Source organism: Pteronotus mesoamericanus, unplaced genomic scaffold (genome assembly GCF_021234165.1).
Source record: "Pteronotus mesoamericanus isolate MK-2021 breed Mesoamerican mustached bat unplaced genomic scaffold, CSHL_Meso_final contig_214, whole genome shotgun sequence".
NCBI lineage: Eukaryota > Metazoa > Chordata > Mammalia > Chiroptera > Mormoopidae > Pteronotus > Pteronotus mesoamericanus.
In genome coordinates, this window is record NW_026555089.1 from 1748010 (window position 1) to 1774119 (window position 26110).

Below are 26110 nucleotides of genomic sequence, written 5' to 3' on the forward strand. Positions count from 1 at the left end.
GCCTTGTCTTCGTTGCTGGCTGTTGCTGCCATTGTTCGACCTTCTGCAGCGTTAACAGGCTCTCAGAGCACTTCATGAGATCCTGTCCTGGTGTTTTCTTGGGGAAGCATCATCCCTCTGGCCATGTGCTGAGGCTGCTGTGCCACTTGGGTGGCAGGTGGGGGCCCCAGCCTGGACCGGGGTGCAGAGGGTGGCGGGTGCACCCCAGGACCCCTGTCCATCTGTGCGCCTGTCCATCCCTCATCCGTCCATCCGCTGCCCTCCTGCCCTCCTCGTCTCCCTGTCTTGCTCTCGTGCACCCACCTTCCTTCTGTACATCCCTCCGTTTATCCCGCACCTGCTGTGAGCTTGTGGCCGCATCCACCCGGACCTGTGCGGTCCTGACACCGTCCCCCACGCACGGGGGGAAGCCGCTGTCCTGTCCCCAAGGGCTTCCAGGCCGCCTTCACCCCCGGCTCCTGTGAGGTGAAAGGCCAGGCTCTGAGCCCGGCAGCCCCGCGTCCCGTTTTTCATACAGAGTGTCCGTGCCTGGGGTGCGGCAGGCCGAGTCCAGGGCTTGGTGGCTGTCAGAGGTCCCCGGGGGCCCCCACCCCGGCTCTGCACACAGCAGGGCTCTCGCCTCCTCCCAGCTGGCCTTGCTCTTGACCCACACACAGGGCGTCCCATACGCGACTCCCAGGACCCTGCAGCTGCCGAAACGTCCGTGGCGATCGGAACCTCCTGCGTCTCCTGCCAGCGAGTCAGAGTGACGGACACGGGCCACTGCTTGGCCCGTCAGGAGACGGAAGGGGGGCTGCGGGGTCAGGCCCCTCGGGCCGTGTGCTCTGAAGGCCGTTGAGGGCCAGGCAGTGTCCACGCAGACGCGGTCCTGTCCTGGGCAGGTTACGGGTGCCGGCCTGAGTCTGCGCACAGCGGGGGACACAGGTGGAGGGCAGCTCCGCCCCGAGAGGGACCGAGGACCCGACTGCCAGGCGGGCGGGGACGTCCAGGCTGGGAGTCACCGCCTCGCAGTTCTCAAGGGCCCGCACGCGCAGAGCTGTTTGCACGCGCCGGACGCATCGCGATGCTCCGTGCGAGGGGCTGGTCTCATAGCCGTCACCGCGCACGTGGGTCCGGAGCTGGAGGAGAGGGAGGGCGCACGCACGCGGAGGCGCTGGTGGCAGCGGGTGACGATGCTGGCCTGGGGACCCGTGTAGGATGGGTGGCACCGGGGCCGGGCTGGGTGGGCCCGGGAGCCCCTCCAGGCAGCGGGGCTGCGGGAGGTTCCGAGGCAGACGCGCTGACCGGAGCTGCCCTGGGGGCTCTCTGTTGCCCCCATCGGGCCAGGGAAGGAGAGGCTGGCTGCAGGGCGACCTGTCGGAGGCCGTGGGCTCGTTGAGGACAGGACTGCGTGAGGGGTGGCGGGCGGGGCACAGAGCGGAGGGTCCCGCAGTCCTCGTAACGACGAGGCGGGAGCCGTGGGGCCGTGCGCAGATCCAGCTGTCGTCTCCGCCTGGCGGCACCCGGCGACATCCAGATCCAGGGACCCGGAGTCCCTTGTTTGTCTCCTCCCAGCTCTGGCTTCCTGCCTCCAAATTGGATTAAGGAGGAGGAGACCTTATAATGAAAGTGGAGACAAGCCGTGGAGCCGGGGGGGCCAACAGTCAGGGCCACGGGCACCTGTCGGCGTCTGGCCAAGTGGCCGTCCTTTCTCTGTAGCGGGTCACCAAAGGCGTGCAGGTTTCTGGGCCGGCGGGTCCAGCCCCAGACCGCCCGGCGGGTGGGCTCAGCGAGGACGGGCGGGCAAGGCGTGGGAGGGCCCAGGGTGAAACATGTGTCTGCACCGAGCTCTGCGAGAGTGGAGCCCCGCGTGACCTTTGCTGTCCCCGGGCCACCAGGGCGGGGAGGAGCCATGCCCTGTCAGCGTGGGAGACCCGTCAGCCTGTGAGCCCATCTGTGCTCCGTCCGGCACCCTCGGAAGCCCCTTTTCCACAAGGGCCTTTCCCTGCCTTCGGGTTTAAGTGCGAAGGTGGGATCTGGGCCCCGGGAGCTGACCCCACGCTCAGGCTGCCCCTTTGGCTGTCCCCAGGCTCTGTGTTTGCCAGGGTCCCCTCTGGGCGGCTTCCCCAGGACAGGGCGCCAAGCTTTCTGGAACCGTAAGGGGTCGCCTGCTCCCGGGTCGGCTCCCGGGATTTATATCAGCGTTTTTGGGGGTGGTGACGTCCCCGCTCTTGGTCGTTGACAAGGACATTTGGAGCTTTGAACCCCTTTGCTCTTCAACAAAAATATTTATTTGGTGTTTCTTAATGGAGAGGTGATAGGGGATCTTCCTAGAAAATGCACAAGGCAACCGGTAAATATACAGACATAGGAACGTCACCCCAGCCCCCTGCCCCCGCCGGGATACTCACTTTCCACTCGATGTCTCCGTCCCAGGAGGTTCCGCTGGGCTGAGTAGCGTCCCCACCCCCCACCAAAATTCATGTTTACCCAGACCCGAGTGTGACCTTATTTGGAATTAAGCTGGTGGCAGATTTAATTAGTTCAGGTAGAAACTAGGCCGTCCTGCATGCGGATGGCCCTAAGCCCAGGGAGGGAGGAACGAGCCTCCCACACTGAGACCCCCCGGCACACACGGGGAAGAGGCCGAGGGGGACCGAAGCGACGGTGGGAGGGACGCGGCCGCAAGCCCGGGGCCAGCGGAGCCCCTGAAGCTGGAAGAGGCCGGACGGGGCCTCCCCCGAACCCCCAGAGCGGCCTCGGTTTTGTCCCTCCGGCCCAGCACTGTGAGCGGATCCCCTCCGGCTGCTGGAAGCCACCAGTGTGTGGACCTTGTCCTGGAAGCCCAGGACACCAGTTTGGAGGTCACACCAATATTTAGCGTGACCTCCCTCTGTTAACTGGAGTGGACGCAGACGCCCGGAAGCCACCCCCGCGCGGCAGGCTTCAGGCCTCCGGCCCTTCAGGGAGACGCCTGCCTCTGTCCTGCCGCCCAGAGGCGGCTGCGGGGAGCCCTCTGGCCCAGGGAGAGACGCAGGAGACGCTGCTGGCCGCCGCCCGGGCCCGGGGCGCCTGCTTCGCTTTCCGTGCCTGCCCCTCCCTCTGTGTGACATTGGCCAAGACACAGCCGGGCTGGAGGACACCGCCCTGGGGTCCTGTCCGGAGGTGACGGAAGGCCCTGGGCTGGGCTGTGACCGATGGCGCTGCGGTGCTCAGTCTCTCTCGGAAAGTGGTGCCCCCAACCCAGGCCAGTGGGCGGCGCTGGGACCCTGGCAGCCCCTCCCCGGACAGTCTGGCTCCATTTCGGGGGGCGTGGGGGGCCTTGCGCTGAAAAGGAACGGGGTGGGTAGGAACTGGGACTCGCTGCCTGGTAGACGTCCACGGGTCGGTGGTTCTTATTCCTCGCTCCCGTTTTATTGTTAACTATTTGTTTTTGCATCTGTCTCTCCCCCAGACTCGGGACGGGGGGGGGGGCGACCCTCACGCCCACTCAGTATTGCGTGAGAGAGCCGGGCCTCAGCCCCTGTCCGGCCGGCCCCAGAGCTCTGTGCGCTCAGCGACTCTGCTACCGCTCTCCTGGGCATTTCTGCCAGAGGACTAGTGCCACCGCGTCCAGTAGTCATGGTGAGGTTTAGCCAAGGGTAACCAGTCCGTTCCAAATGTTAAAAAGGTTTGTCCTTCACAAAACGTCTGCCGTGGTGTTCCAGCACTGGGGCAGTATCCCATGGTGTCTGAGTTCCAGTCCCTTCTCTCTCACGGCCCCACCAGGTGTGACTTTAGTCCCAATTCCCCTCGTGGCCCCAGGTGGCCGCTTCAGCTCCATCCATCACATCGTCATCCTAATCAGCAGGGAGGAAAAAGGAGTAGGAGACAGGTGGGCCCCTACCTTGCAAAGACACTTTTCCTAAAAAAGTGCCTAAGGGGAAACATTGTGTTCATTTGCATCCCATTGGCTAAGACCTTATCGCATGGCTCCCTTCAAGAAGGGAAATGTCACCTTCTTCCTGGGCCGCCAGCGGCCCCGCTGAAGGGCCAGGTCCTGCTACCGAGGACGACACAAGCACAGAAAGTCGGTAACAGACCAGAGCCGGGGCCACTCCAGCCCTTCCTTTTGCCTGTAAGGGTGGGGGTGGGGGTGGGGGGAGAGACCTTTTCCAGAGAAAAATCTCTCCTTTTCAAACTGAGCCGCTCTGGGCTTGGGTCTGAGGTTCGGAGCCATGGGATCCAGAGAGTCCCGTGTTTCTCCTCGGCGGCGGACATTCCCTGGGCAGCGGGGTCCCGCCTTCCCCCCAGAGCCCCTCCGAGAGCCACAGCCGCACGTCTCCTCGCTCTGCCCCTACTGTGCGCCTGGCAAGCGGCCGTGCGCCTCTGAATGCCCTTGGGCTCAGGGACCCCCACCCAGAGCCACATTGGAGGGCTGGCCTCTCGGGTCCCCTTCTCCAGCCTCACCCCACGCACGGGTGGCCCCCTCAGGTCCTTATGGGTAGTGCCTGGCGTCCTGGGTTCCTATCCCTGTGAACAGACGGAGCGGCATACGGTTGTCCCAGGCGCTGGCGGGGACTCTGAGCACACAGCTCAGGCCCCCGGGACTCGCTTGCTCCACCTCAACCCTCCGCGCGGGTCTCAGGGTCAGAGGTCCAAGCGTCCCTGTGGCCCCGAACCCCCTGCGCGGACCTGTCCGCCCAGAATCGCGTCCTAGTTAGCATTCCTGGCGGCGGCCACAGTCGGGCTCCCTGGGGCTCCCTGATTCTGAACAGATCAAGCCCTGAGGTGTAACTTCATCCAGGCACATGCCGCCTCCCTCAGCCGCGCGGTGCTGCGCCCTGGATGGCTCGTGGCCCGAATGCGTTCCGTGGCCGCATCTTCTGGAAGCGCCGCCGGCTGCGTTCCCCTGTCGGACCCTCAGGATGCCATCGATGCTGGGCCTGATGAGGCCTGTGCTGGGAAAGTCCCCTTGTTCCGATAGGCCTGGACCTGTGGGACCAGGTCTCTGGGGTCCCCAGGGTCCTGAGGAGCTCACTTTGGGAAAAAGGCAGCGTCACCCCCAGGGCCGCCTGATGATGCCCGGGGCCGGGAGGGGCGCCTGCCGCCCCTGCACGCGTGCTCACAGCGCAGCCGGCTGTCACTCAAGCCCGCAGCCCCCGGATTCCTGGCAGCTCACAGGCAGGTTCTTGAAGCCACACTGTAAGACACATTTTCATAAAATAGTAACTAGACACCGGCATTTAAAGTCAGATTTCATGTAGAAATCCGGGGTTCTGGCTTTTTTAGGAAGTAGTGATAATCCTACCGCCGTAGCTAAGAGACTGGGGGCAGAGGTGTCCAGGCGTCTCCCTCCTCCTGTTCCGCGGGCCAGATGGCCAGGAGCGGGGACCCCAGGCCCTCCCGCGGCTGCCAACGGGTGGGTGGCGGCCGCGCCCCGGGGCCCGGCAGGCCCCCGGCACTGCAAAGAAACCGTGCCCCGCACCGGCCGGTTCCCCCTGCCTGTCACCCCGTCACCCCGCCCCTTGAGGCGCCCACGGGGCATGTCTCAAGTCCTGTCCACACCTTTCTGGGGAGGCTCACCCTTGAGGCCATTATGAGGGTTCAGGGGGTTCAGTGGGCGGGAGCGCCCCCGGGCTGAGCTGAGTAGGTTCATCTGTTGCGACCGCGGACACATTTGCCATGCACACGAGCCCAGGTTATGAACCTGGAGCCCAGAGCTGAATTAACAGGGGACTGAGTGTGGGAACTGGGACCTTGGGGGAGCGAGGCCAGGCGCCTGGGGGCCGGGGGCTGCGGCTGAGTGCAGAGAAGGCTCAGGCAGGCTCTGGGTCTGGCCCCTTTCCATAGCCATTTAAAAGTCAGTTAACACACCCCAGTCAGGGTGGGCTTGGGACAGTCCCTTCCCGGGGGCGGGGTGATCTACAAGCCAAGCATGTCCCCCTGTGTTTAACACCAGCACCAGATTCCCGGACGGACACTGTGCTTCTGGCTGGCGGCGGGTGCGGGCCACAGGGCCTCCCACGGCACCGGGACCGGAGCCCCTCCTGGGTGGACCTGCCTCCCCCATTCGTAAAGTGGGGGCTCAGCCGTCTCGAGTGTGGGTCCCGCAGACCCAGCCGAGGTCACGCCCCCTCCTCGGAGCACGGGGGTGGGGGGCGGGGTGCCTCGGTGGGTGGCCTATTGTGAACAGAAAAATCCCTGAAGAACATGTGCGCGGGTCCCCTCTCTGTGCCAGGGTCCTCCCCCAGGCTCGTGTGTGGGCTGACAGCACCCAGGCGGCGCAGGACCACAGCGGCGGGGACTGTGCGGGGTCAAAATAGAACGCAGGCTCCGGAGCCTGGCCCGCGCCCCGCTGTGTGGCCTGGGGCGGGTTGCTGCACCTCTCTGTGCTGAAGCAGCACACGGTTTCTGCCCAGCCGGCGAGCCTCGCCCCCGCGGCCGTCCCTGACTTCGTGGCCGCTGCTGTCCTGCTGGGGGCAGTCCCCACCCTCCGCCACTCTCTGCCATTCTTTCCAAAAGACAGGACACCCACTCCCAGCCCGAGGGTCGCTCTGCGCTCTGGCGCCCCTGCCCGCGGCCCCATGTCTCTGGGCGGGGAGCGGGGCGGGACATCGGGGGCTTCCCCCGCGCGGGCCCTTTCCTGCCCCACCATGGCCGTCTGTGTTGTCCCATCGCAGGAGGCCCGAGCCCGTGCTGTGAGCGGCACCAGCCCCACCTCGCGGGGTCTGTTTTCGGCCTGTGCCGCACGCCTGTCGGCGGGTGCTGCCTCTCCTCTTTGTTTGCTCCCGCTTCCTGTCGCCCTGTAATTGTGGAGAGTGTTGATTCATTCACTGGGGCTGTCTGCTTGCTTCTCCATTTCCCTGCGCTCCTCTCCCTCTTCCTCGCCGAAATCCTGTTTCTTCCGGGTGCTGCATCCCCCACAGTCGGCCTCAGATCTCTGGGCGCCGCCTGCGTGGGTGATTGGGAGGCATCCCGGTGTCCTCGGTGTCTGGGCACCCATCCAGCTCAAGGCCGGTGCCGCCGGCTTCTGGGGACTCCCCTTCGCGCTGATCAGAGCACACGCTATCGCGTCGGGGAAGTGCCCTGGGCCGCCTCGGGGGTCCGGAAGGGGCTGACGCGGCCCTGCCCGCTTTTGGGGAGCGAGCCAGTGGCTCCGGTGGCTCCCCAGTGTGCAAGCGCCCTCAGCACGCGGCTGCTCCTGCCTTTCCGAGCGCGTGGTTCCTCGGCTGCAACACACCTTCCTCACTTCCCACTCCGGAAGAGAACGGCTTTCCTTTACGAGAAAATCTGGCCGCAGTCGCCTGGTCAGGGAACGAGGAATAGCTCTCTCGGGGAGGCCACTGGCCAGAGTGTCTCCGGGGCCTCCGAACCGGTCAGCCGGTTCCACCAGCCGGTCCACCCCGGCACGTGGTCTGAGGAGGAGATTCAAAGAAGACAGGTGCCCCGTGCAGGGAGGCGTTCGCAGCGGCCGGGTCGTTCGCGGCAGCGAAAACCCGAAAGCCTCCCCAGCCTGGCCTGAGGAGCTCGTCACGTGAAGTCACGGCACGGGTGCTTCACATGTTCTGGAATGGGGAACAGATAAGCCGAGGACACGGTGGCCTTGGGGACAGAGCCTTTAAAGGGCGGAATGCAGAACAAGGGCCACGTTGCCTCACGGGGGAGGGGGTGAGGATCTTAGTGATTGTAAAACGAGCTGCGGCGTTTTAACCGCGTCCTCGTAGAAAATGGTGGCCGTGGGGGTCGGGCGGGGAGTTTCGGGAGAGAAACTCTCCCCCCCTAAAGTGGGAAACGCACAACAGTCCCAGGTGGAAACCGAGCAGCCAGAACAGCTTGAGCTCTGCTCCGGGGGGAGCCTTGTGACCCCGTTAGGAAAATGGGGCATCTGTTGGACTTGTTTAAGCAGAGTATTTTTTTTAGATTTTATTTATTTATTTTTAGACAGAGGGGAAGGGAGGGAGAGAAGCATCAATGTGTGGTTGCATCTCGCATGTCCCCCACCAGGGACCTGGCCCCGCAACCCAGGCATGTGCCCTGATTGGGAATTGAACCAGCGACCCTTTGGTTCACAGGCCGGTGCTCAGTCTGCGGAGCCGCACCAACCGGGGCTGAGCAGAGTGTTAATGAGCGGAATGGGTGCTCTGAAGCCACCTCCGGCCGGGACGCGGGTGCGGGAATTTTCTTTCTGCCCAGAGCCGGGAGCGCTGGCCGGCAGCGTGCGGTGCGTGCCGAGGGTGCACGGGTGCCCGCAGCGCCATGGTGCCGGCGGCCAGGGCATCGAGCCCCCCCACCCCTGCCCCCCGCCCAGGAAGGCTGCGGGGCAGGGCTCGCCGAGGCCGACTGTCCGAGCCACAGAGGAGGGGGTTGGCACAACCATTCGTCCCGGTCCTGCTGTTTCCGAGCAGTTGGGAGTCCCTGACCCTGGAGCCATCTGGTCCTCCCCTGTGACCTGTTGTACCGCAGGAGACGTGTGACAGCCCGGCCGGGCCAGGGGGTTTCTGCGCGTGTCCCCCGGGGGAGGGAGAAAACTGTCCTGGCGTGCCGCCCCGCTCCCTGCTCCCCTTTTCTTGGGAGCTGCGTTCTTCCTGGATTTGGGGTTTTCCTGAGGGGGCCATCTAAGGAAAACGCCGCAGCCAGCTTGGCCCTGGAAGGAACTCATGTGAAGGTTAAATCAGTCACCAAGGCTTAATTAGTTCCCAAAATACAAGTCTGCATCAGGATCTGCTAACGAGGCAGCGTGCGGGGGCGGGGCCGGCGGGCGCGCACGCCGCCTGGGGAGCTCGTTCTCTTGCGCCCCAGCCCTTGCAGCCCATGCTCGCCGGCTCACGCCTTGGCCTGAGCGTGGGGGCATCCCTTGCACCTGCCTCGCTTCCAGCCTCCTGGGGGTGCTGGGAATTTGTACAGCTTGGATCCTTGTGTTGAAACAAACCTCCCCAGTGTCTGTGATTGTGCCCAGCTGGGTTGCAAGGAAGTCCAAGGTGCTGGGGGCAGTTGCTTGCCCCGGGCACCCCCGGGACACCCCCAGGCCTCCTCAGTCTGCTTTGACACGCTCCCCGTCTCCGTGCCAGGCCCGCCTGCTGCCCCAGACGTGGGGATCGGGAGCTCGCTGCTGGGTGCCGTGTCTGCAGGCGTGTGAGTGGGCAGGGGGCACTTTGTGCTTCATATATCTTACGCGCCCAGGACTTTCTCCTTCGGAAAACAGCTGAATAGCCCATGTCAGATGAACCCAACCCTCCTACTGATAATAATAACAAACTCTGCACAAAATACATAAAAATAGCAACAATAACTGCTGAAAGGCATTGGCAGGCAACTGAAGGCGGACTGAACGGAAGGGCGGGGGCGCCGACGGGAAGGGAGCCTGCCAGGTGCGACCCACGGTAATGAGGCGTCCCCCTGAGCGGAAGTGAGTTCCACGGGGTGGAAGGTTTAGTGACCGGAGGGCAGGGAAGCTTGAGTCGTCGGAAAAAGACGCCGAAAATCCTGAAGAGGGAGGACCCCACAATCTGCACATAAACTCCTTTCGAGTCCTTGACTGACTTCTGAGCTGTCGGGTGCACGACGAGAGTCCCGGGTCCTAGTGGAACACAGCAGCTTGAAGTTCGAAGCACCGAGGGGAGGTTCCAGCAGCGCCCTCACGCGCCGGGCAGAGCGTCACGTTGAGTCCCGCTGCCTTACAGGGGCTTGGCAAACGCCGGGTTTCCTGCCAGAGATCCAGAAGGGCCCCAGAAGCCAGGGCCTCGTCCCAGGACCAAACCGACAGTGATCCCCCCCCCACCACCAAAACCTAAAACCACACCTTCCCAGGACAGGGCGCTTTACTGGTAATTGTATTCCGTGCTAGAAAAGCTCAGCACTCTTTGGAGGAAGATGACAGAATTTCTACAATAGATCAAAGACAATGGCTGATACAGACTAAGAAATTACTAGACATGCAAGGAAGCAAGAAAGGATGTCACGTAATCACAGGAAACCGGGATTCACAGACGCTGGCCCACGGAAACCCGGCTGTTGTAACAGGCAGACAAGGACCTGTGGTAACCAGAGCTCAAGTCTGTAAGCTCGCGCGTTTGTTAAGTTCCCACGTTGTGCCGGTAGATACTGTAGATAGAAAGGTGTGTGAACCCCTCTTCTGCCCCACGCCTTCCAGCATGTCCAGCCATGAGGAGGGGGCGTTCATGGTGGGGAGAGTTCTAGAAATAGTCATTTCGCGCAGCGAGGCGAACACAGTGGAAGATACAATGGGCAAGACCAGGGTGGGAGGCGGGAGAGAGCTCTTCCTTCCTCATCCGTTTATGGGCTGGAGGGAGGAAACGCGGCGGCGTGTGAGGCGCTGGGTTCGGCTGTGTCGGGGAACAAGACAGACTCGACCCCTGCCGGTGGTTCCCGGGGCGTAAGACAGCATAAGCAGGCTCGGACGCGGTGTGATGTCCATCACCGATTAACACAGTGAAGGAACGGGGGGTAAGCTGGAGACGCAGAGGTTGCCTGGTTAGAAAGGCTGGCCAGGGCCCCCCTTGGGTGGCCTCGGCCCCGGGGGCTGAGCAGGGAGCTGGAGGCTTGCGGGGGGCGGGGTGGAGGTGACGGTGCGAGGCCCTGCGTAAAGGGTGTCACTGGGGGGGTGTCCCTGTCAGCTCAGGCGACCGTCACAAGACACCGCCGACCGGGCAGCTTAACAACGCACGTTCATTCCTCACCATCCGGCGACGCAGACCTTCATGCCGGCCACTCTGAGCCCAGAGAGCAATGTCCTCCTGACCTGCGGGGGGACACCCTCTTCCTGGTCCTCACGGGGCACAGAGACGGGGCCGCCTCCCCAGGCTCTTCCCGCGAGGGCACCGATCCCACCGTGAGGGCGGCGCCTCATGCCCAGTCCCCCCACGGCCCCGCCTCCGAGTACCAGCCCAGGGGGTCGGGCGTCAGCACAGGGATTTGTTGGGGGGGGACACAGGCGTTCCCCTTGACCGTCTCGGGCCACCTTTGAGCAGCTCGCTCTGCGGGAAGTCGCTGTGCATGGTTGGCCTCGGACACGTGCGTGTCCTGGGGCCGTGTGGCTGTCACTGTGGCCCCGGCCGCTGCAGCCAAGTCCCAGATGCCCAGGCGGCGTCCAGGCGAGGATCCCGGGAGGACAGAGCAGGGGGACGGCAGAGACAGGGGTCCTGCTCCAGTGACCCGGGAGGAACCAGCAGGGACAGTAGAAGTGCCCGGTCCTTGGGCTCTGACTGCGGGTCCCTCCTGCCGGGTCCCCCATGGGGAGAGCTTCCCGCTCTGCCTGGGGCTCCATGGGCCTCCCTGTACGAGAACAGTGTGCACCACGGGCCTGGCTCCCTTCGGGTGGGTGCAGGCTCGGGCTCGGAGAGGCCAGGGGACGTGTCTGGGGTGCCAGGCGGTGAGAGACGGGTGTGCAGGGTCCTGAGCCCCCCGCCCGCCCCGAGCTTTGCTGCCCTGGGCTGCAGCGGCCGTGGTGAGCCGGCCAAGGGTCAGAGCCTCCCGGTGGTGCTGGGGGAGGCACCCCCTGGCTCCCCGAGGGCTGAGGGTGGTGTCTTCCGTGGAACCGCGGGGTGTGCGGGCTGTGTGGTCGGGCGGGCTCGTACCGTCCAGGGCTCGCCTACAGGAACTGGCAGGCGCGCCCTCTCTGTGAGGGAAACGAAGCAGAGCCCCGGCCTAACTCTGGAGGGTCCCCGCTCTGTCTTGCTGGGCCACCTTGTATAGGAGGCAAGTTGACAGGCAGCCCACAACTGCAGGCGCCAGGCCGCCCAGGAACCCCAAGGGTCAGGAAGAGGCGTTGGGCTACATGGGGGGCGGGGGGTCCCACTCCCAGCCTCTGGTAAGGTCTGAGAGCAGACTCAGGGTGCTTCTGGGTCGTACAGCTGCCCTCAGGTGCCCCCACCCTCGGAGACCCTCCGCAAGAGGGTTTCCCAGACCAGGGGGCAGGGGCCGGCTGCTGATTGACAGGTGAGGACTCTGGGTCCTGCCCTGAGTCGGAGGCTCACCCAGCCCCCACCTCAGAGCCCCTCATTCCGGAACAAGCTGGAGAAGGGCCCCGTCGGGGTCGGCCGGCGCCCGGCCCCTGAGGCTGGAGGGGTCTCGGGTTCTCATCGGGGCTGCTGGCGATTCCTATGTGTGCGTGGAGCCCCTGGGCGCCCCGCCATTCCTGGGGGGGCTGGCAGTCAGTCTCGGGAGTCGGGCTGGGTCTGAGGGACGGGCACAGGGACGCGAACGTGCCGGGGTCTGCTCTCCAGAGACGCAGGACCGGGTGTCCGGTTCGTGCATGCCACCTCCCCGGTCCCCCACCCGGTCCCCCGGCAGCTGCCCGGCCTGCTCCCCAAGGACTCAGAGAAGTGCCTGGCCCCTTCCTGGAGCCCCCGGGGCGGGGGCCCTGACTCAGTCCCGAGACTGTGGCCGGAGAACACGTGTTCAGGGGATGTGCCGCCGCGCCGGGGAAGGGGGGTCCCGTGCCTGGCCTCGTGGGCTGAGGGGCATCCGTTGAGCGGTCAGCGCTGGGTGGGCACGCTGAGCCTCAGTTTCCCCCATGGGAGCTCCAGGGGGCCTCAGTCTCCTGGCTGTCCTGCGCCACGCCTCCGGGTCAGAACAGTGTGCCGGGCACCCGGCGACTCTGGAGGGGGGAACCCCTGGCAAAGGCGGAGGCTGCTTGGAGGGGCTGGGGAGGAGGGCAGTGCTTGGAGCCTGTGGCCCTTCCAGAACGTGCCCTGCGGCCTAACCCTGTTTGTGGTCAGCCCCCGTTTCCCCCTCCAAAGCCCGTCTCCCTGCCCCCGCGCTGACCTTGGCCTCGGAGCAGAAGTCCAATCTCTGTGTCAGGACCCTGGGACCAGCGCCTGTGGGTTCTGAAGCTCCCGCCTTGGCGCCCCCAGCCCCGTCCTACCGGGCCTCCCGGACCTCCCTGGGCCTCCAGGAGCGGCGCTCTCTGGCGGGGCCCCGCCGACGGAACATCACACACGCGGCAGACACCCACGGCGCTGCGCACAGATAACCCCACATTACTGCCGAGACGCCTTTTTATATCTCGCGTTATTTATAAGAGCGTGATTCATTGAACAGTTACTGTGAGATGGAGAACCGGCGCCTACTAATATTGAAACTGCAGCGGCCCGAAGCTCCGCGGAGGGGCAGCGGGGGGCTGCGGGTGGGAAGGCCCCGGGCCCAGGCACCCTGCCCTGGCCGCCGGCTGCCTCCCTGTCCCCCGCGGGGCCAGCCGGGCCAGGCTCTCGCTCACTCGCTTTCTTCCTGGGCATCCGGTTTTCCGTTCCGTAAGACGAAGGGCAGGGGTGGCTGGTGGGCCTCGGAGACCCTCTGACGTTTTGCTGCTGCTTGTCCGCTCCCTGCGGGCCCCCTGTCTGGCAGAAGCTAGCACCCCCGTGACCTTGTGCTCAGCCTCCCCGCTCCCGCTTACCCTGGCCTGCTGGCCCCTCTCTCCGCCCACACTAGGGGGTGGGGCCTGAGTCCCTCCCCAGGTCCCTGGAGAAGGGGAGGAAAACACTCACCATCGCCATGGGGGATTTCAGGGTCTTGGAGACGTTCCTGCCCGAGCGCCAGCCCTGTCGGCCCCATCGGCTGGGGTCTCGGCGGCAGCCAGGGCCCGCTGTCTTGCCGACGCAGGAAAGGAAGGTCCCGAGGGACTGGGGGGGTTCCCGGCCCACCGAGGGTCCAGAGAGCCTGGTGCGGGGCCCGTGTGGTCAGCCCGGTGCCCTGCCGCACGGGGCTGCTCTGTGTGGCCGGCACCGCCCTGCCGCGGGGGCCGGCTGGCCACTGGGGCTCCGCGGGGCAGGCGGGTCCCAGAGCGGGACTGGGGGAGGCGGCAGTAATGGGGCAGGGGAGTGAGGAGGCTGCAGGCCCCAGGTGGCAGTGCTATGGCTTAAGGACAGAACGAGCCACCCCTGGGGAGGCCCTTCGGAGAACCGAGAGTCTGAGGCCCTCTGGGTCTCCCACAGGGGAAACTGAGGCTCAGCGTGCCCACGCAGCCCTGACCGCTCAGCAGACGCCCCCTCGGCCCTCCGGGCCAGCCACGGGACACCCTTTCCTGGCTCGGTGGCACGTCCCCTGAACTCGGTTCTCTGGGCCGCACCCTCAGAACTGAGTCAGGGCCCCCGCCGGGGCTTCGGGGAGCGCCTCGCGGTTGCAGGGTGATGGGCGGGGGTCGTTGAACCTGCCTGCGAGGAGCTGGAAGGGCCCTGGAGCCAGGCAGTGCCTGAGCCGGACTGCAGCCACGGGGGGCTCTGCAGCGGGACCCGGGGCGGGGCTTATGATAGACGTGGGGTCAGGGGGCCGGGGGGATCGCCTTGCCACCGCTTGCAGGTGTTTTTGAGTTAGACGTGTGTGCTTGCCAATTGCTAACAGCTCTGAAGTCCAGGCGCTGTGCTTGGCGATTGCTAACAGCTCTGAAGTCCAGGCGCTGTTCCAGACTGAAGGACTCACGCGCACGACCCTCCTAGGAGGTGGCACTGTTGGTCCCCACAGGACAGACGAAGAAACAGAGGCAGGGAGAGATGTCATGCCTTTCCCGGGGCCGAGGAGCTGGGCGGGCGGGGCAGGCCCGGGACTGGGCCCAGGAGGTCAGCATCCCACGCCTTTGTGCTTCAAACTCGGGCTCAGGGGTCCCCACCTCACGGACGGGGACACCGAGGGCCGGGCTGCCAGGCCAGCCCCAGCCGCCCGCGGAGGGAGACTCAGCCAGCCCCGCGTCCCCCGGGCTCCCACGCCGGCGCGGGGCCACGGCATGGGCAGGTGGGCTCGTGGTGGGCGCGTGCCCGGCGGCGTGCCCAAGCCCAGCGAGGGGAGCCGCGGACTCTCCTGGGGCGTGTTTACAACACCTGGCGCTTCCTCCCTGCCAGGACTTCAGAGTCTGAAATGTTCTGATGTGCGAAGAGCCTTTTTTTGTACAAGAGATGAAATTATTTTCAGCCTGTTGTCAGGCAGTTGTCAAAAGATGTAGCAAATAACAGAGGCTGGGAGAGCGCAGGTTTGGGGGGGTGGATCAGCGCCCGCGGTTCCCTGGGCCGCCGAGGTGGCGCCGCCCTGCGGGTCCGGGGCCGGGGAGGCAGGCTGGCGTGCGCGTACTTGTACTTGTTGTGTATTCGTGTATTTGTTCTGCGCTGTTTGCCTCCCAGGGGCCAGGATGCGGGCGCGGCAGGTTTGGTTTGGGCGTGGCCCACTTCCTCCCTGGCCGGCGTCTGATGTGGCGCCTCCACGAGTCCTTCCTCTCGCTTTCCCGCTTGGCGTCCAGTTCCCACTCCCTGCCCCCTGCCTCATCCCCATCCTGCGACACCCGGAAGTGGCCCTGCCACCTCCCCGTCGTCCGGGATGAAGTCCAAGCTCGTCGGCGCTCAGCCAAGGGGAGCGTGGCTGGCGCGGCGCCTAGCGGGCACGTCCATCCTCCTAGCAGGACCCTGTGGGGGAGCACAGGGCCTACGAGCTGGAGGGGGGCAGGCTCAGCCCTTCCTGGGGCCTGGGTCTCGGGCATCTCCAAACCCACAGCTGGGGCCCGTCACACCCACACGGCCTCGGGCACTCGATGCGACACCACAGGAATGTCCTGGCCGTCCGAGAGCCATCCTGGGCGACCGACTCAGAGGAGGAGAGGCCTAGGAGCTTGGGGGAGACGTGGGTCTTTAATTTCGTCATCCCTATTTGTCTTACTTTTCATCGTGGGGTTGTAGTTCTGTTGTTCTGATCTCCTCGTCTGGGGGATGGAGCGGGGTCAGCGGCTTCCCGGGGTTCTGTGGGGGGTGCAGGAGGGGAGGATCCGAGAGCGGATCCGCCTCCGCTCCCAACATTCCAGAGTCCCTCGGGTCACTACTGGGTCTCCGAGGTTTGAGAGCGAAGGGCTCGGAGTGAGGTCTGGCTTTGAACACCGCGCTTTTCTTCCAGACGCGCCTGTGGCGGGTGCGGGCACGATGTCTGTGCGAAGGGAAGGGGCCTGGTACATGTGGGCCCGGACCCGGCTTCCTTAGCCTATGGCTCATGGTGAGAGCCGCCGTGCACAGGGGTGAGCTCCCTGTCGCTGGCAGTATTCAAGGAGAGTGCGCCCGCCGGTGGCAAGGAAGCCTTCGAAGGGCGTGGCAGGTGGGACCGGGAGTGGCCCATCTCCTGTGACAGGGTTTCTGTGGGCACACAGTAGGCCCGCGCATGGGTCTGCCAGAGCTCCCGCTCCTAAGTTCTGTGAAGTTTTCACGCAGAGCCCTGGAGGCGTGGATTGGAAAAGTTGTCACTTACTGACAGAGGTGAGGTGTCTGGAACGGGATGTTTTTGGCGACAGGTGTTTCCTGGGCTCCTCAAATCCTGCCGTGCCCACAGTTGGGCCTCGTTCCCCACCCCACCCCCTGCGCTGTCCGAGCGGGGAACCAGCGACTCCTTCTGTCCTGCTCACTGCTGGGTCCCCGGCGCACCCGCCGTGCGCCGTTGCGGTGGGGCATGGGGTGGCGGGGTGGGGGGGTGGGGTGGGATGGGGTGGGGGGGCCAAGCCTGCTCCTACCTGGGACACATGCCAGTGCCGTTTGGCGAACTGTTTCTCTTCCCTTGGGCTTTTCACGGTGACACCCAGTGAAGCCGCTTCTGCCCGAATTCCCCTGCCCACAGGCAGCAGCGGGGCTGCCTACAGTCTTTGGCGAGGTCCCTGCCGCACGGCCCCCCCCGGCCCCCCCGCCGTCCGCTCTGGGCCGCACGCGCCCTGCGCTCCCTGCTCACAGCAAAGGCGCAGCAGGAGGCGCGCGACTTGGGAGCGCGTCCATCACAGACAGATGGAGGTAGGGTTGAGCATCGCCGAGCCTCCCACGCCCCCGGAGGGTTCCCCGGGCTTTGGCATGTTCTTGGGGCTCACGTGGCTGAGCCCCCGCCTCTGGAGGTGCTCCCTGGGCCGTCGGCGCTGTGGCGTGGGGTCCCAGCCAGGCAGGCGGCCGGGCCCGGGGCCAGCACAGCGCGACGAGCCAGCCGCGGCCACCGACTGTGCCATCGTGCGGACCCCACCCAGTCCGCCTGGGGGAAACAGCTTTGGTCTCCCCAGGCACAGCAGCTCTGTCCTTGTTGGTGATGTTCCCTGCGTGTGAGGGAGATGCTTCTGGAAGCTACACTGCCTTGTCCCAAACGTGCAGGGACAGTGTCCGACTGTGCCAGCGCCACCTCTGTCCCTGAGGCGGCGACGTGTGCGGGACAAGGCATGGGGTCTTTGATGACGCACGCGCCAGCAGCAGAATCGTCGTTCAGAGCACACCTTAGAACGGGCCAGGGCTCCGGTGTGGGACGCGGTGGGTGGCGAGGGCGTCACCCGGGCGGAGCGTCCGCAGGGGACGGCTGTGCCTTTCGGGGTGGGCGGGAGGTAAAGAGATGGCATGGAAACGTGCAGCCCGCACGGGGCGCCTGCCAGACGCGCCCATGGTGGCCCCCTGTCCCCGCACTGAGACGCCGCCCGAGGCGTCCCGCCCGCCCAGGCCACCCGTCGCGTCTCAAGCCGCCATTCTTGTCATCACATGCGTGTCGCCCGTACAGACCTTGACTCACGTGTTCCCATTGCTTTCCCCCCTCATCTTGCTTCATCTCTCTCTCTCTCTCTCTCTCGCTCTCGCTCTCTCTCTCTTTTTAATTTGGGAAGCAGTTCTCTTAGCAACAGGAAAGCTGCACACTTAATTCCAGCCAGCAGCAGGCACGGCGGCAGCAGAGCCCGGGCCCCGGTGGCCCCGTGTAGGGTTTAGGACGTGACCTCTGCAACCTGCCGGGGGCTCCCGGCGTCCGGCCCTCCGTTGTGGGTTTTGTACGAGGAGCTTTGTCACCGACCCTTCTCCTGGCCTCCCCTGCCTTCTGTTGGGGGAAATGCTGAGGACCTGTCTGACGTGACTTGAAGCCGCTCTTGGCGTGCACTGCGTGGGACGAGGGCCGGCCATCACATCTCCTTGTTTTATCTCCCTTTACAAGGGGAGGGGGGTCCGATTTCCCCAGGGTAACCCCCGCGGCGGGGTGGGCCGGAGGAGGGATGGGTGCTCCTGCCTGATGACTTCGAACAGAAATCTGGGTCAGGAGCAGAAGTTCCGGAAAGCTGGCAAAGGCGTCCCAGGAGCGCGGGCCGGGCGTGCGGCTTTTGGAAGAGGGATGTTTTAGCCTCCCGACCTGCTCGCAGCCTCTGACTTGGTGTTTCCTTTAAAAGGAAAACTGGGAAAGCGCTCTTGCGTTCCATTCAGCCCCGGGCGCGCTGGAGCAGAAGTGGCCCGAGCCCCCGGGTTCCCCGGGATCCTCTGCCCCGGCGGCTGGCAGATGCTGGAGGCCAGCCCGCGGACGCGGGGCTCCTGCCCGCCCCTCCCCGTTCCCGCACGGATCACAGAAGCGGAGTAGCGCTGCTCACATGATGGGCGCCGGGAGAGGCAGCGGGGCTTGAGCGCGGCCCCAGGCTACGCGCGGCGGCTCCCAGCTGGCAGGCAGGCAGGCGATGGGGTGGGCTCTGTCCCCAGCACGCCGGGGCTGGCGTGCCCAGCGATGCTCGGAGGCACGCCGTGCCCAGAGGCCCGTCGCTCCAGCGCCGAGGGGCCGGGCAGCGCGCCTCTCCTTTCCCCCATCCAAGAAGGTTATATAATGAGCGGCGGACCGCTGCCGAAGTCAGAGGGAAAATGAAGTCTTTGTTGAATGCCTTCACCAAGAAGGAAGGTAAGGCAGAGCCCCGGGGAGCGCTGTGCATGGGGACGAGCCGTTTCGCCCGGGTTCTCGGGATGGCGGGGGAGCAGGAGGGGAGCCCCGGTTCCTCCAGAAATCGCTGGTGGTTCATCTGGGCGTGCCAGGGAGCAAACGCGCCGGGCAGCAGGGAGGCTTTGTTGCACTTGTCCGGCATTGTAACCCACTTGAAGGTGCCGTTGGATTTTATTTTTGTGCCTGGGGCTCCCGTCCCCTGCAGAGCTGCATTCCAGGATGTGCATCCATGGTGACCGCGCCCAAGGGCACATTAGGAACTAAGTCCTAGGATAATAAAGGAAGTTTTGGCTCTGTCTGTCCGGCAGCTGCAGGCGGAGAGCTCAGGCTGAAGAGAGGTCGGGGCGCGGGGCCGGCCGCAGCGGCCAGCCGTGTCCGGACGCTCCCCAGCCGCCCTGGGCTGTCCCGGGGTTGCAGGGGCTCGGGGAGGGTCGGAGGTGCCTCGTGGCGGACTTCAGAAGCGCGCACGCTTTCTGTCATGCCTTGTGTAGTTTTTCATTGTGGACAGAATGTATAAATAAGTGCATGCAAGACGGCAAAGGGAACACCCACCCACTGAAGAGTTAGTTTGCAGATTGCCTGAAAGAAGGAAGCAGTTGGGTGGCACATCAATCACTTCAGGCAGGAAAAGAGTTATTTTTAACCCTTTTCACACACGCACATGAAAATCCTCGGAGGGCTCCCCGGAGTTTGCCGGCGGAGAGCTCTCGGTTTCGGAAAGCTTTAGGAAGATGTTACTTTAGAGGAATTAGGCAGGTGCCTCTTGGCACCAGCCGTGAAATGGATCCCCCAAATTTCCCATTAAATTGCAGAGGGAGCTAATTCGAGGCAAATCTTGGCGACTGAGCGAGGCAGTTTTGATTAGGGCGTTTCTACTAACGTCGCCTGCGGGGTTCCATCCGGCTACCTCGCTGGGGGCGCGGGGCCGAGGCGCGTGGGTGCCCCCGCAGCGCGCTCTCCGCGTCCTCAGCGGCCGCCCCACGTGCGTTCCCGCTGCTCTGTGAGCCCCACACAGAAGGCCCCGCAGCCTGTTTCTTGGGAATTAACATAAAAACAGCCTTTGTCTGGGCTCGTTTCTTACATTATTAACACAGATCCACACTCTGAGGCTCCAATCTTTGTCATCCACAGCAAGCGTGGAAATTTTCATGGGGGAGTGTGGCGTCAGCTCCTTCTGTGTCTGTCCTGCTCTTTCATAGACGTTTCCTGCCTGCCAGGTCCACCTCAGCCACGGGCAGGAACCCCCCCTCCCCGAACACTGTCCCCCCCTGTCCAGGACCTCAACACCTGTCCCAGCCGCACGGGTCAGAAAGCAGACTTGGCCGTGTCGTCCCAGAAGCTGGGCAGCTCCTTTAAATGGAATGCGGGCGTTTCCCAGCCTGGGACCCGGGAGTCCCCTCCCCCTGTTAGCATAAGCCCTGGCCTGCCCCGGGTTGGGGGACCAGGGAGACAATTCGGGGAGCCGAGGGCTCTGTGGCTGCGTTCTACTGGATGTGCCGGCTCCCGTTGTCACCTCTTGCTGTGACCTCGTCTGCAGCCAGCGACCTCTTGAGTGACAGATTCTCGCTTGCTAAGGTCACGGGACCATCCGCCCCCCCGGCGAGGTCCTTCCGTCCTCAGCCCTGCGTCAGGCGGCCTCAGGTCGCCGGGACGCCCCCGCCAGGTGCACCTCCCAACCCACGCGGCAAACACCGGGTCATTCCGGAGTCTTCTTGGCCTCCAGTGACCCCCACGCGGCTCTCCCCTGCGACAAGCAGAACACAAACTTTTTCCCAAAGTGAGATGTCCTAGTAGGCGGGCAAGGCCCTGCTGATTGCCCCTGGGCAGGGCAGCCCCAGGCACTGAGACCGGCCTGTCCCGGTCCCCGTCCCTCCGGGCCGGCGGGCATCTGAGTTCTCGTGCTTTGGGGAGTCGGGTGCAGGTGCAGCCCCTGCCGGAGAGCCCCAGCGGCCTCGAAGCAGTGCCGTCGCCCGGCAGGAGGGCTTCCTGGAGGAAGCGGTCAGATGGGAAGGGCGCGACCCCGCCACGTGTCAGTTTCCGGTTCTCACGGGCCGCACTGGCCTGGGACGTGAGTCCGAGTGTGCGCCCTCGGGAAGCCCCCGCCGCTCCGTGCGGCCCCCCGGCGGCCCCATCCCTGCTCTCCCAGGACTGCCTGCGTCCCGGTCCGGCGGCGCGGGCCGCCCTGGGCCACAGCTGTCTCCATGCCGCTGCGCTGGCCCCACCCCTGTCCCCTGTGACACCGGCCGGCGCCACCCCATCTCCTGTGAGCCCTGGCGTCCAGCGTGGTGTGGGCTGGCAGTGGGCCGATGGCCCGCGCAGGCCCCGGGAAGGGTGCCGCTGCCCTTCGTCCCCGAGGGGCGCTTCTCGGCAGCCTCGGACAGGGGCGGCCGGACGGTCGTCGTCCGGGGCTCTGTGCCGGCCCCCCGGGGGAGGCCGAGGTCCCCGTGTCCAGCCTGTGGGAGGGCCGCCCTGGCCTCCGCGTGCCGGTTGCCCGGCGGCAGGAGCCTGCCTGGGGCGCCGAGCCCTTGGCAGCCCGGGGCCCCGGGCACCTCGCTCAGCCCTCAGCTGGGGCGGCTGCTTTCCTTTAGTTGCTTCTTCTCGGAAAGGGCTATTTCTGTTTCCGCTCCCACCCCGGGGGCGACCCCAGGTGGCTGCAGAGCCATCCCCGGGGTCAGTGTCCCCGATCTGAGTCCCTGGGCAGGGAGGGCCTGGCCTCTGGTCTGGAACTTTGTAAGGCGCCAAGGGAGCCGTGCCCACACCTCCCCCATCTCACCTCCGGGTCCCAGGCTGGTGGCGGAGAAGGGAGCGAGCCTGGGGCGGAAGCTGGCCGACGTCACCCAGGAGCTCTGCGGGCTGTGTCCGTGACCGGGGGCCACGCTATCGACGTCCCGCTGACGGCGGCTTAAACCACAGACCCTCACGGTCCCTGTCCTGGAGGCCAGGGTCCGAGACCCAGGTGTGGGCAGGGCCAGTCCCCGCCGTCCCCCCCACCCCGTGTCCCCCCACGGCCGTCCCTCTGTGCCTGTCTCTGTCAAAACTTCCTCTCCCATTGGATCAGGGCCCAGCCTAGCGGCCGCATTTATTTCAGTCCCCTCTCCAAAGACCCCGTCTCCTGATTCAGCCACACCCGGAGGTCCCAGCGATGAGGGCCTTGACACGTGAGGATCGGGGGACACCACTGAGCCCATACCCGGGGCCAGGCTCAGGTCGCGGTGCGGAGGCGCCGCGGCCGCCTCGGTGTCCGGACCGCGCTGCGGGACGGGCGGCCGCCCTCACACGTGTGTCCGGGTTGCGTAGGCCGGGGCGCCGGCCCGGATGGAAGTCGGACCCCGCGTCCTTTCCATCGCTGTGTTCGCTTGAGCCTCTGTGCCCCGTGGACGTCCTCGGTCTCCACCTGCCTGTGCTTCTATGTGGGGCTGAGTTCTGCGTCCAGCGGGGTCCCCTTCGTGGGGGCCTCAGCCAGAACTCACGGCGCCTGTGCACGCGGCTCTGCTCGGCCCGCCTGTGCCCAGCCCGTGCCGGCAGCGCCCCGCCCGCTCACCCGCCTCTCCCGTTCTCTCCCACCCAGTGCCCTTCCGCGAGGCCCCAGCGTACTCCAACCGCAGGCGGCGGCCCCCCAACACGTTGGCCGCCCCCCGGGTCCTGCTGCGCTCCAACAGCGACAACAACCTCAACGCCGGCGCGCCCGACTGGGCCGTCTGCTCCGCTGCCTCCCACCGCAGCCTCTCGCCCCAGCTGCTGCAGCAGACGCCTGGCCCGGCCGACGGGGCCGTGAGGACCCTCGGCAGCTACATCCCCGGGCCCCGCAGCAGGTCCCCGTCGCTCAACAGGCTCGGCGGCCCCGGCGAGGATGGCAGGAGGCCGCCGCAGCCCTGGCACGTGGGGTAAGGAGCGGTGGGCAGGGTGGGACTGGTGTGGGGCCGGGGCGGCCCCCCTGGGGAGCAGCGAGTCAGACCCTCGGGCACTGCGCTGCCGGGTCCAGAGCTCGGGGCTGCTCTAGAACCCGGCGCTGCACATAAGGCCTGGCCATTCCATCCCGCGTGGGGAGAACCCTTCCAAGGCGGGGTCCTGCCAACTGCCCCGGCTCGGGCCGTCTCCAGCCAGCGGCGGGGGCCCAGGGTCACTTCGCGAGCACTGAGCCCACGATGGCCGGGTGACCGCCCCCGGGCAGGTGTGAGAGTCTGGGCATGCGGAACTTCCTGCAGGGGCCGGAGGGTGTTGAGGCCCCGTTTCCTGCCCTTCTGCATCAGCTGCTGGGTCCCAAAAGGGACACGTGACCAGAGACGCAGCCAAGTTCTTCAGGTGCCCTGTTGGCACAGCAGCTCGTTTGCTCTGCACATGCACCTCACCCGGTGCAGGTGAGGAAACGGGCTCGGCCGGCACGGGCCCGCGCACCCCAGCGGCCGCAGCGACGGCCTCCGCGGCCCTGCTGTGCCAGTCCCCACAGCGGCCCAGGCAGCCGGGGCCCCTTCTTGTCCCCGTCTGAGACGAGGCCCGTGCGAAGCCACAGCAAGACTCTGACCCAGAGCGCTGAGCGCGCAGCGGCGACGGCTCTGGAGGGCGTCTCCCCCAGAACCTGTCCTGCCCCGCGGCGCCCGGCGGGGCCTGCATGTCCCGGCTGGCAGGGCCTTTCCGGTGAGGCCAGAACGCCCGCTCTGGCCCGGCACTCAGTGCCTGTCCCCCGATTGCCCACCCGCCTTTCACGTTTCCTCCCTGGCCTCCTAAGGCGCTGGAGCCTCCACGCCACCCGCCGCCCAGCGCCACACCGCCGCTGAGACGGGGACGCGGGGGGAGGGCTCCATGCTCCCCGCGGCTGGGGGTGGGGCGGGCCGCCGGGACCCCGAGCAGCAGGAGCTGCGGCGGGGACGTGCGTGGGAGCTGCCTCCTGCCCCTCCGTGCAGCCATGGGCCGATCCTCTCGATGCCAGCCCCCCAAGCCCCCAGCGGTGGGCTTTAGCGACCCCTCCACCCGGGGCTCGTCCTCCGAACGGTGAGACCCAGTTCCTGGCTCTGGTCTAGATTCTCGCTTGGAGCCGCCCCAAGGGAGAAGTCCCAGGTGCTGAGAACAGTTTAAAGCTAAATTAAAGGATTCCCCCAAGGCAGAAAATTCCACTTCACACCGTTTGCCAGAGTTATGACCATAATTTTAAGGAGAGTGCGTCCCCTTCCTCCAGTGTGAAATCTAATAAGATGCCAATGGCAGTGTGGCCGGGGACGCGCCACAGCTGCCAAGGCGACACTGAGGGGAGCGTGCAGCGCCCGGGCGCCGGCTGGGGCCTGCCCGACGGCCCCGGTTCCCTGGGCGCTGTGCATGTGCGTGTGCTTGTGTGTGCTCACGTGCACACTGCGTTGGTGCGTGCGCGTACACTCGTGTGTGAGTCTTTGTTTCTGTGAATGTGTTTCTGTATGCACAGGCGTGCATTTGTGTTCATGTGTGCATGCATGTGTTGTGTGTGTGCATGTTTCCATGTGCTGTGTGCACGTCTGTATGCTCTGTGCACATGTGTGTGCATGCGCTTGTATATGTGTGTTTGTAGTGTGTTCTGTGTACATGTTTTGTGCACTGTACATGTGTGTACACGTGTGAGTATATGTGCAAACATTGGTGTGCGCCCGTGTCCATGCATTGTGTACATGCATGTGCACACATGTGTTTGTGCGGTGCACCTGTGTTCATGTACTTGTATTTGTGCGCATGTGTTGTATGCATGTGTTCACTGTGTGTGCATGTACACATGTGAATGTGTGCATGCACAGTGTGTCGCTTGACTGTTCTGTGCCTCAGTTTCCTCATATGTGAAATGGAACCGATAGGTGTGTGGTGAGGATTCTGTTCAATACCCATCCCGTGTCAGGAACCTGTGTTGACTCATAGGAAGGTCCACGGAAGGGTTTGCTACCGTTAGTTGTGATAATTGTCGGGGACCCTGTTGAAGGACCTTCTGGCCGCCGTGGGGCCTGCACGGGAGGGTGTCGGGCGCCACTGCCCGGGTGACGACTCCCAGCCGGGCCTCGGGGCAGAGTGCAGAACGGCACGTCCACCGGGCCGAGGGGAGCGTCCTGGGCACGCGGCGGTTGCCCTGCGACTCCCCACCCCCATGGTCTGCCCCTTTCTCTGTCGCTGTCCGGGGGGTGGGGGGAAGGCTGGCCGCCCAGCACCTCCCCCAGGCAGACCCGGCTGCCCCAGCATTGACCCGAGGTGCCAGAAACCTCCGCCAAGAATGTGACAGGCACATCCGTGTTGCCCGAACCAAGCCCTCAGGTGCCGGCGGGGAGGCGGGGAGCCCAAGCTGCCCGAGCCCCGCCCACTGACGGCCGCCCCCCACCGCCAAGCCGGGGCTGTGTGTGGTCAGGGCCACCCCCGTCCACGGGGCCGGGGCCGGGGCCGGGGCCGGGTCAGACAGCCCGCAGACCCGAGTGCAAGGCGAAGGAGAGAAGCCTGTCCAGGGCCTTTGGGAACCGAGGTACCTGTCGCACCTCTTGGCACCCTGCCCCGGGTTCAGGGCTCTGTACCCACCTACCTGAGACGCGCCCTCTAGTGGCATCTGTTGGCATGGCTGGTCCACATCCCTGAGAACAGGCTCGAGACTGGGGTGCCTTGTCGCCCACCACTGAGTGTGGAGAGGAGTGGGGTCCTCCCAAGGCCCCTCCCAGCCTCCCAGGGGGGTGACTGGCTCTCACCAGGTTCAGCACAGCTCTTGACATACTTTTGCAAGATTAAGGCAGCGGCCCTCCTTGCCTGAACAAGTGTGTCTTGGCCTGGTGGGGCGGGAACGGTCCTGCTTCTGAGTTCACGCAGAGGTCAGATGCACCTGCGGCCCGCTGGCCGCGTCTCTCTGAGCCCCCTGCTTCTCCGGCCCGGGGCACCGCAGCACCACCTTCCCCTCGGGCGGGGGCCCCTCCTGTCCCTGGGAAGCACCCGGCAGGGGCTTGGGAAGGTCTGTCTTTCAGCCGAGCTGCTTTCCAGACCTGGAACGCAGGGCCGTGGAAGCTGAGGCCAGGCAGACCTTTCGGTTTGCGGTGGATAAAACGGGCAGAGGGCTCGGCCCGGTGCGGGGGCGAGGCCTTTCCTGGAGGCCCCTGGCGTTGGGGTGCACAGGGCCTGCCTCGAGCCTGTGCCCCTTGCCCCTCTGAAGGAAGGTGACGTGGGCATCACCAGTACTTCCCCCGGCATAGGGGCCGTGCGTCTGGGGCGCCGAGAGAGAACGCCACCTGAGACAGGCGCCCCAAATTCCGCGGCAGGCCTGCACGGAGACCAGGGCCTTCCCCGCGGAGCCCGGGGCCTCAGAAACCACTGCTCCCCTTTCCTGCACAAGCGCAGTCCGTTCTGGAAGGGTCTGGGGTGGTGAGGCCCCCCTCTGCAAGCCCTCTCCCTGCCTCTTGTGAACATCGGGACCAGGGACCTGCCTGGTTTCCTCGGTGACGACAGTGTTTGCTGCTCCCTCCCCTGCGCCCCTTCTGACCCA

At 65.5% G+C, this 26110-nt stretch overlaps 1 protein-coding gene across 1 annotated transcript in view; it reads left to right on the forward strand.

The window, feature by feature from the left end:
- The window catches only part of SHANK2 (SH3 and multiple ankyrin repeat domains 2), a 289453-nt gene that overhangs the window by 76066 nt on the left and 187277 nt on the right, over positions 1-26110 (forward strand). Inside the window, exon 10 of the mRNA XM_054570752.1 lies at positions 22214-22529. Coding sequence (XP_054426727.1) covers positions 22214-22529 — 316 coding nt within the window. The remainder of the gene's footprint in view (positions 1-22213; positions 22530-26110) is intronic.